This window comes from Herpailurus yagouaroundi, unplaced genomic scaffold, assembly GCF_014898765.1.
Source record: "Herpailurus yagouaroundi ecotype Mexico unplaced genomic scaffold, PumYag 160, whole genome shotgun sequence".
In the NCBI taxonomy this organism is placed as follows: domain Eukaryota; kingdom Metazoa; phylum Chordata; class Mammalia; order Carnivora; family Felidae; genus Herpailurus; species Herpailurus yagouaroundi.
In genome coordinates this window covers 48,164,406-48,174,405 of record NW_024412401.1, presented here as the reverse complement: position 1 = coordinate 48,174,405, position 10,000 = coordinate 48,164,406, and the positions used below count along the sequence as shown (strand labels likewise).

At 39.2% G+C, this 10,000-nt stretch overlaps 1 protein-coding gene across 3 annotated transcripts in view; it reads right to left on the bottom strand.

The window, feature by feature from the left end:
* The window catches only part of PBX3 (PBX homeobox 3), a 224,265-nt gene extending 214,285 nt beyond the window's left edge, over positions 1-9,980 (bottom strand). The window contains exons 1-2 of one of the 3 annotated variants that reach the window (XM_040482330.1): positions 9,708-9,980; positions 8,695-8,768 (exon numbers count right to left, since the gene is read on the bottom strand). In XM_040482330.1, the coding sequence (XP_040338264.1) occupies positions 8,695-8,768; positions 9,708-9,907 (274 nt within the window). In that variant the 5' untranslated portion in view covers positions 9,908-9,980. Of the gene's footprint in view, positions 1-8,694; positions 8,769-9,045; positions 9,133-9,707 lie in introns of those variants that run through there. The other 2 variants (XM_040482332.1, XM_040482331.1) reach the window with 2 other exon arrangements.
* Positions 9,981-10,000: the final 20 nt, after the last annotated feature.

The following is a 10,000-nucleotide window of genomic DNA, read 5'->3' as shown; positions in this document are numbered from 1 at the left end:
TGTAGTGATTCCCCCCCCCATCAAATGCCAGTCAAGTTATTTCAGGAGTCCCTCTCAATAATTTCTCTATAAATTCCTACATGCAAGGCTTTGTATGTGTGAAAGCCTGTAGAAACCTTTTATTTAAAAAAAATAATACTAATATGCAATTTCAAAAGCTTTTTGTTCCCATTTCAATCAAAAATAACTTCCTATGCTTTAAATGAAATTTTGCAAGTAATCATAGACTAATGAGGATTCATTGATTTAACTAGTTCAGGGAGTGTGAGAAGGGAATGAGAATTTAAAGGAAGCAAGTTATTTCATTTAGAAGAGCAGCTAATATGTAGGTACACTAAGTCCTCTTCACTGAGAAATGTAATTGGGACTTTTGTCTCAGGAGAGACTCTCAATGCCCTCTCTGTGTGCACATTCCTAACTCCCATTAACATTAACAGGCACCACACATGCACACCGAGGAGATGCCAGCCTTGGTAGTGAGTATGCACGGCAGCTGTGGTGACTAAATAATCCATATGGCTCTAAAGAGAAGTTATGGTTTACTGGGTCTAGAGTCATAGCCACAGTGGTGGAATTCAGACACCAGAACCAAACCTCAATATAAATGTTTTATCCAAACTCTGTCCTATCTAACCACACCCTGGTAGCAGGGCAGAGTTTTGCAATTCTACTTCTAGCAATGGTTTACAACAGGTAAAAAAGTTCCACATTGGAGGAAATCTTAAATTTTTCATAGGCCCAGAGAAGTTCTGTCTTTCTTGCAATCCACCATTCCAATCACAGTATTCATTCATGGAATCTCCCAACAAAATACACAAGATCACATAGTGGCTTTACAGACAGAAATATCGGAGGCCTGCCTTAAATCACCAATGTCAGCAAAATCAGAATCAAGGACAAAACTCAACCTCCAACATGAAAGTCAAATAATGTGGTGATCTTACACAACAGATATGTGCTGACATGTAAATGCTACAGGTGTGTGAAGTGCAGAGCATAACCACTTATGCTAACTGTTTCAGCTTTTAGGTACCGAAGCCATAGTCTTAATGCTCATTTAATATAGTTTCCCGAAGCCCAAGTCAACTATTTATTCTTTCTTTCCCTCATAAAGGAAAGATTCTTGTGAAGTTCAGTTTAGTGAAGACTGCTGCACGAGCGCGCACACACGTTTACACTCTGAAAAGAAGTGATAACAGTTACTAGCCATGTTGCTGAAATTAGGCTTTAGAAAAAAGACTAGATGACACAAAATTCTTAGTATACTTTCATATAGAGAGAGTACAATAAACACTTCTTTGTATCTCCAATTAGGTCAATTAATATTCAGAAAAATTCTGTAACACCACGTTTCAATAATCATAAGAGGGGAGAAAAATACACTGATGTTCTAGAAGCTTCTCTAGACCTTTCAATCAATTTTATTTATATGCAAAACCAAGAGAAACTAAAAAAAAAAAAAAAAAAAAAACCCAACCCCCCCCCCCCAAAAAAAAAAAAAAAAACAAAGCTCCTCCTGATGCTAAAGCTCTCAATTTACTGACAGGCAAATGGCTTCATGCTGCCACTTAATCTCATTTCTTGCATAATGCCCTCTAATTAGCATATCAAAGTGAATTAATACTTCTAGGGCATTAGCAATGGGGAAATCTGCTCCAGGCTCACAATAGCAGTTAAGAGAGAGCCAAGAAATCCTCAAAAACACCACAAACCACTTTGCATTGCAAAACTGTTCAATTTATTTATCCTCTCTCTCTAAACACTTTTACCGCACACTGTTTTACTACTGTTCACCAAACAAAATGATAATTGCCAAAGTTACCAGCATCTGTAATGCCTGTTTAGAATCTTAATTTAGATTATGTTGCAGATAATTTCTATATGCAACCATTTGTTCTATTATAAATGTTAATATAGAGACAGTGGAAATGTTGACATTCTCAATTAGTTAATTTGAATTTGAAATAAAATTTTATGGGATTTTAAAATTTATGAATTTTTTTAATGTAAAAAGCCACCTGCTGGACTCTGATGCCTAAGAAATGTGCTTTGAAAACTGATGTATCACATAAAACAAAACAAACACACACAAAAAATCATTTTGCGATAACATATGTTGAGTCTCCCAAATAATGGTTTAAACATCATGAGGGATCATCAGCCTTAAAAGGCTTACAATGTATACCAAGTCCTCATTAATATGATCACACAAAAAGGGTTAGTGTTCAAAATAGCGTAACATTTTTAAAGCAAACTGAAGAAAAAAAAGAAGTACAAAACTTTTAACAATTATTTTTATCCATACTTAATTTTAATTGTTTTCAGTCCTAATCAGCTACTATCATATAGTCAGTCCAAAAAAAAAAAAAAAATACTATGCCAATTCAACTTAAAACGTTCTATCACACCAATTTTTTGCTAGACATACACTCAAATTTAGTAGCAAAGCAAACTACTGTTACCGTCAAAACTACAAACATATTATACTTATGGACTACGTCTACAAAAAAATAAAGAAGAGATTCTGGTTACTATTCTACCTACAACAGCAATAATTAGAATTAAGTTTGAAGATTATTGAAATTTGTTTTCTAACATGTTCTGTGTCTGATGGCATAAAAACGATAGTTTTTCAGTGACCTGTTCAAGCATTACTTATTCATTTATGTGCTAAGTATAACAACACTATCACCTAGCTGTGATAGCAATTTGTTTAATTAGCTTCTATAACTTTGTAAAAAAAAATCTGAAAGCCAGGTCTGGAAAACTTCGGCCAACTTACACTACACAGTGATGTAAATTATTTACTCTCTTCATACTTAAAGACTCAAATGGCCTATGAAGTAGAGCAATGCTTGAAAAGGTCAACATGGAAAGGGTGGTGTGCGAGCTTTGTTAGTCAGTTACTACCTAAATCATGCTGATCACACTGATAAATGGCTAAAACACAAGCCTGCTGAGAAAACAAATAAAACATTATTCTCACAGTGTCAATATTGAAATAATAAATACCTAAAGATGTCCACATGTACATGAATAGAGGAAAAAGAGTCTAAAATCTTTATTTAACTTGATGTGTTTGTGCTGACATTTTAAGTATTTATTCTGAATAGATACCTCAATGGTATGAGTATAAAATAAAGTGGTGACTGATTTAGGGTGTGGTTCATGAAATGTGGTTTCAATTCTTTATAACCATACTTCATATAACAGAACTTCATCCTGTACAATGCCACCATAAAGTATCAAAATATAAATAATCAAAATGAAATGTTAAACTTAAATCTGTCTTGTAAATAGCCTTTTACAAAATTTATAAATTGAAATCTAAAAATACAAATGAAATTAATTAAAAGGGAAAGAATCACAGCATGAAAGATGTACACAGATACATTTTATGAGAGCCGATGAAACAATATGCTCTTTGGGGAAAATCAGGGCTTCCTTTGCCACCGTATTAATACTCTCCTGATTAGGAATAAAATTATGTAAATTAATAAAGTAACACAGTAAAGTCCCAAGTAAAAGACCAAAACTACACAAATCTGTAATAAAATGAACTCTACTAAAACTAAGGCATGAAAGAATTACTTGTACAGATCAAGTTAGTATTGACAAGAAGGTTCAATATATTTTTATAGGGAAGAAGAAAAAAGAGTTGGAAGATATTCCCATATTTTTAAGATAATACAATACTTGATCATGAAGTTCTAAACCAGTATGGTAGTTGGATTTTTTTTCTAGGTTTTCTATGAATATATTGCATGTGTTATCTTAAAAGGAAGAGAGAGGAAAAGTAAGTTAGAAAAACAACAGTCTTTTACATTTTCCCTCAATACCTCCTTAAAAGCTATGGTGAGTTATACATACAAATCTATAAAAATAGATAAAATTCAATAAAAATATTCTCAAATTACTTTAAGAAAAGATTGGTGATAAAGTGATAATTAATGACATTTCTAAGATATACTGATTTTATATTTTTTTCCTGTTTAGTCATTTAATATTTCCAATGTAAACAAGACATAACGTGTCAAAAATTGATATGAAATTTAAAATGTTAACAGTCCATTAAAATTGGCTTCCAAATAATCCTAAAAGGGTGGGAGTTACAGAGAAAACAAGATTGGCCAAGTGTTGCTAACTGCTAAAAGTGGGCGATTAGTTCATGGGGGTTAGAGTTTCTCTTCTCTCTACATGTTTTTTATGTTTCCACTTGTCCATAATAAAAAGTTTTTTACAACTGGAAAATAAGTTCATTAAAATACAAGAATGAATCATGTATGGAATAGTTCATTTGCTTTTAAAAGTCTGGAACAGATAATGATAATTATATTGGAAATACTGCAAAAGTAACTTAAAAGAACATATGCAATATATACAATAACATTTATTCTCATATATAACAGTTTTCACCTTTCCTATTAAATTTTCACTTCATGGAATATTTGGTTTTTATACATTGGGAATTAAAGAATTAGAGGGCACTGTGCAATGAAAAATGAACACATTTTATACTGAATCATTAAAAAAAAAAGAAAACAGAAAAAAGAAGATTCCAATAAGTCTCGAAGCCTGTAGGGTCAGAATTAAATGGAGAGGTATTCACTGAGTTCCCTGCTCTGTCCTTGAAACCTAGCCACACTGATAACACTAAAGATAAAAGGTTTAATCACATATATATCATATCCTAAAGGCATATAAAAACTCACATAACAAGCTACATTCTTAAATCCAGTTTTGATATCTAAAATTCTTATGACTCCTTCTGGGGGAGGAGGGTACTTCAAAAGTAAAGCATTTTTAATAGTCATTTTCTTCTTCTCCTTAAACATAAAAAATTCTTCAACCAGCCCAACCAGCCAAGCAGGCCTTTCTCTTCCCCTGCGGACACCTCCTGCAGTAGAGAAGTTCATTAAGTTTTATGATCTTCCCAAGTCAGTCCTGCTTATAAGCCTCACAAAGGCCACAAATCTGGCAAACCATCATGTATGCCATTAGACATTACTAGTAAATGAACGCTATTTAGGGTTTGTGGTGGCAATAAATCAGAGTTTGGTTGGCAGCTATCAACATAGAATATTTTAACCTACCATTTAGAAAGGAAAAGGTTGTGATGTTGTGTTTTTTTTTAGTAGAATTTTTTTTCACAGTATGCTTCAGTTATATACTAAAATGTTGGATTTTCATTAAAATTTCTTAAAAATACATTTCTTTCTCAAAAAGAACCATTTTGTTCATTTGAACTCTCATAATTAAAGGTTTGGGAAAGAAGGCAGATTTGTGAGGATGGAATATTTTCACAAAGAAAAGTACTTCAATAATCAAGATTAAGGTGGCCAAAAAGATGTGAGGGAATGCACCAAAAGAAGTATGTAGATGAGGAGACCTCAGAGCATCAGGAATATTTAAGAAGAGATAGATGGTAAAATATGGCTAAAAAGTAATTAAGAGGAAAATCTCAACATATATCTATAACTCTCTCGCTAGTTGCTTAGTTTAAAATAGACAAATATGTTGATTTTAAAGTCTATGACTTTTCAGATGCTTTCAAAATGCATAAATATCACAATTCAACTAGTGATGACGTTTCTACCCCAAAATAATTGTATGATGAATTTTACAAAAGAATACATTTTCAAGAAAAAGCAAGCATCTCATAGTAAAAGTATACTTTCCCTACCTCTGAACAAGAAAATAATATAATTGTGGTAGATTACCCATTTATCTGTCAGAAAGGAAAAATACCTTTTCATATGTGGTAGGAGAGAAAAAAGATGTTTCCAACTAAATCCCTCATGTGCATCAGAACTGGCTGTGTTCACTGCCTGATCAGAAACCTCAAAACCTACTGGCAGATCTATAAATACATGGAATTTTTTTAAAGAAATGATTTTGTCTTATTTTAGGAGAAGCACAACTGAAATGACATTATCCACCGAAGTGACAGTTCCCCCCCACCTCCCCACCAGACAACCACCCCCTACCCCTCCATTATGCAGAATAGAGTCATCACATAATGTTCCGGTTTCTGTTACAAATGACTAGGTAAACTTTCTCCAGATTACACAGAATTAATCTCTGAATACTGTATCATTAGATTAAATAAAATAATCTACAGAAAAAAACATTATGCAATACACATATATTCTATAATGCTTATTTTATAAGTTCATGATGTTTCCAAAGCCTATCTGTGGGAACAGATGTGGGGAGGAAGGGGGGAGGCCTGAAATTTGCTGCCCTGCTTTCTTTGCTTTGGTAACACTAATGTCTACACAGATGTTTTATTTCAAATCAAGGATACTGGGTTCAGCGTCCCTGTCTCCTTTTAAGACTACTTTTGGAGGGTGAGGTGGAGCTATGGGTAGTAAGGGAGAAAGGAGAGGAGAGAAAGAGCTTCACCCCCATCAATCATTCGGTACTTAAATCCCAGCCCTCTCGAGCTTAGAGAGGCAGGCAGGAAGATGCCTCTGCCCAGACAGCCGCCTTTACTCTTTGTTGGCTGTTGGCTTTTTACAAAAGAGATAACGTGCAAACTTGAATATGCCGGCCAAAGCATAAAAAGAGGATCTAATTTACAAGTTATCACTGAAAGCCTCAGAAACAATTTTCAAAAGACAAAAATTTCCTTTGTCAGCTACCTCTTGCTTCTTAAATAGCAAGAGCCCTACCAAAGCTCTCTCTGCCAGTAATCCCAGACTCTGAAAAGACTTGTTTCTTTTTCGTAACTCACCTTTGACATGAGGCTGACTATACTTTCCTTTCAGAATGGTGTAACTAAGTCTTGTGCAAATAAGCAACTAGAGGACTTATGCCTCCTAATTGAATTCTGCCTGCTGCTAAATGTCTAAACAAGAAAAGCAGTTTGCTGGGTTTGGTTCTCAAGCTGGCTAGGCCAAAACTTTAAAAAGGCCAAAAAAAAAAAAAAAAAGATACATACATACATACATACATACATACATACACACAAATAACGAGAAGGGGGTGATAGGGGAAGAATATCAATCCCCTCTCCCTAGTAATATAATGCCCTGTGAGTTGAATCAATCTTAATATTCACAACATAGTCAATACCCCAGTGCTTAGCTGTCAGCAGAAACTGAAGTGGAGCCCTGATAGCAAGAAAATCCTTGGACATTAAGCAACATAATTTACTGAGAATTGTACACTTTCAGGCTTCTAAACTAAAAATCTTCAAGATTTAATGTTTGGTGTCTTATTTTATAGTCAGATAAAAATTATCTACCATTTTAAATCACATTGCTTGCTAAAAGATGGCTAAAAATCAACACACAGTAAAAGTTAGGAATTTAAAATGCCTGTGGTTTTCAAAATGTAAAATATACCTTAAAAGGGATCACTCAACATTTACAAACCATGAATACTATGTGAATGAAAAGGAGGAAAACTATCTTTAAGGATCTCAATATTTTCTGTTACTTATGGTCTTAGCATATATTTTAAAAGGTGGCAAAAACCCATCATCTTCTCTTGATTACTTTTAGAATCAGAATAGCATTGCAGAGTGAAAAATCTGTTTAAAAGGAGGGCAACTCTCCTACCAACAAACAAGTATATTTTGTGTGCTATTATTTGCACACTCGATTTAAACACAATGACACTTAATCTTTTAAACAGCATCATTTGGATATTGTTATATCCTGAACTTTTAACTTTCTCTTCTTTGCCTGAAGTTAAAAAACAGCAACTTTATAAACCATATAGCCAACACAAACACACACACACACACACACACACACACACACACCAACAGTAAAGCTTGTTTAATGCACTTCTTTGCCATATACAGGGCAGATAATGCCAAATTGGAACTAAAACATCTAGATTAAATTTCCAATTCCATTTGAGTCACTACTACCACCTCAAGACTAAAATACCCTTAATTTTAAAAAGTCTAACAAGAAAATTAAATTGAAGTGAATTGCCAGAAATTTGTTTAACGTGTTCTAGTAGCTTTTATTTCAGCACTTCTGCAAAACCTGTCTTCTCCTGCATTCCCTGCCTTGGACACTTCAAAAATTGTTTAATCTGCAACTGTGAACCTTTTTCTACTTTACAAAATATATTAAACATATTTACAGTGTAATGACTTCAAGCATAAAATTTAATGAAAGTACTAATAGATGTAATACATTGAACATGCCTAAACACATCATTACCCTTTCTGGGTCCTTAAAAGTAGCCTTCCCAACTAAAACACTAATTCAAACATCCTACTGGAGTCCGTTCAATTGAGTCTATTCTTCTATTTGTGGAGCTGAAGCTTAGGGCTGTCTAAAACAAAGTTCGGGCGATGCTTCTCCCGGGGACTCGGTCCCTGGCATCCAGTCTCCCGTTGCTCCTTTTAAAAACTGACACACAAACGAGGCGAAAGGAGCGGGAGAGGGCGGCTGGTGCTCTGGGCCCCCTCCCAGCCCGCAGCCAGGGGCGGCCGCCTGGGGACAGCGACCCAGCCCCGTCCGCATCTACACTTCATTTTATACCAGGAGCGGAATTGAGAAATCGACTCCAGATTTATTGCAGTTTTTTCTCAAGACCAGGAGGTGGGAAGCAGAGAATGATCAAAGATGGCGGTGCCCAAAAGCAGCAGCTCTCAACTGGAGAGTGGAAGGAGTAGCTCTGACCCCACCTCGGGGGTCTCCAGGCCCACTGTGGGGCGCAGCCTCTTACCTGTTTTCTCTTTGATCTCACACAGGACGCTGAAGAGCGCGGGTTTCATTCTGTGACAGTTCAGGGCATGTTTCCTAAAAAACAAATAGCAAAACACAAAGGTATTAGCATCACCTATGGAATAATATGGCGCCTTCCTTTAAGTTAGACCCAAGATTTAATTCCGGCCCTCTATTTTGGAAGGCTCCTTGGAACCACGGCAAGTCAACAGAAACTCAAGTTGACTAGTTAGCGACAGCCCGCATGCTCCGGCGGCTAAAGCTCCAGCCCGAACGAGGCGCGACCCATCTGCCCGGCAGGCAGCAGCCTCGGCGACCGCAGGGCGCGAACCCGCGCGGGGAGCCTGGATACCCCGGCAGACGGCGGCGACCCGGGGGAGGGGACGGCGCGGCGGGGCTCCCGCGTCAGCCCTCCACAGGAGGAGCGGGCGCGGCGCGGGCGCCCGGCCGACTGCGGCCAGCGGGCGGTGACAGCTCGGCAAAGTTTGCGAGGCGGCCCTCCCTTCCCCGAGAACTTGGCCGCCCGCACCCGGACCCGCCAGGGAACCGCCCATCGCCCCGCGCCCGCCCGGCTGGGGCGGCCGCCCGCACAGCGAGGGCGTCCCGCGGCCAGTGGAGCCCTGCACCGCGACTCCCGGCCGGAGGAGAAAGTTGCACTTCCCGCAAGTGCGGCCCCGGGCCCTCTTGGGGCGGCGTGCACGGGGTCCAGGCGGGAGGTTTGAATCCGTGGGAGGGGGCCGGGCTGCCAGAGGGCCAGGCGAGGGAGGGCGAGAAAACCACAAAATCCGCGTGGCACCAAGTCCGTCCCAAGCCCCGAGAGCAACTTTGCCGACTCCCGCCCGCGTCGAGGGGTGAGGGCAAGTCCCCCCGAGGCCCGGGCGGGCGGGCGATTTGCGGAGAAAGTTCCCTGCCCGGGGCTGAGGCCCCTGCCCCGGGCGCCACCCCGGGCCGCGACTCGGCCGCGGGCCCGGCTCCCGCACACACACAAAAGATGCTTAATGAGACGACACCAACTTTGCTTGCGCCTCGTCCAAGCTCTGGTCGGTGATGGTCATGATCTGGTGGAGGATGTCGCCGATGTCCTGCTTCCTGCCGTCGCCGTCCGCCCCTTCGTGGCCGTGCGGGGGAGGCGGCAGGGCCATGCCCCCCTGCACCGAGTGGCCGGCCAGGTTCACCCCGGCCAGAGTCTGCAGCATCCTGGATTGATCGTCCATCCCGCCGCGCGCGGGCGGGAGCGGGCGGCGGCGGCGGCTGAGGCGAAGGCTGAGGCGGCGGCGGCGGCGGCGGCGGCGACGAGGGAGGAGAAG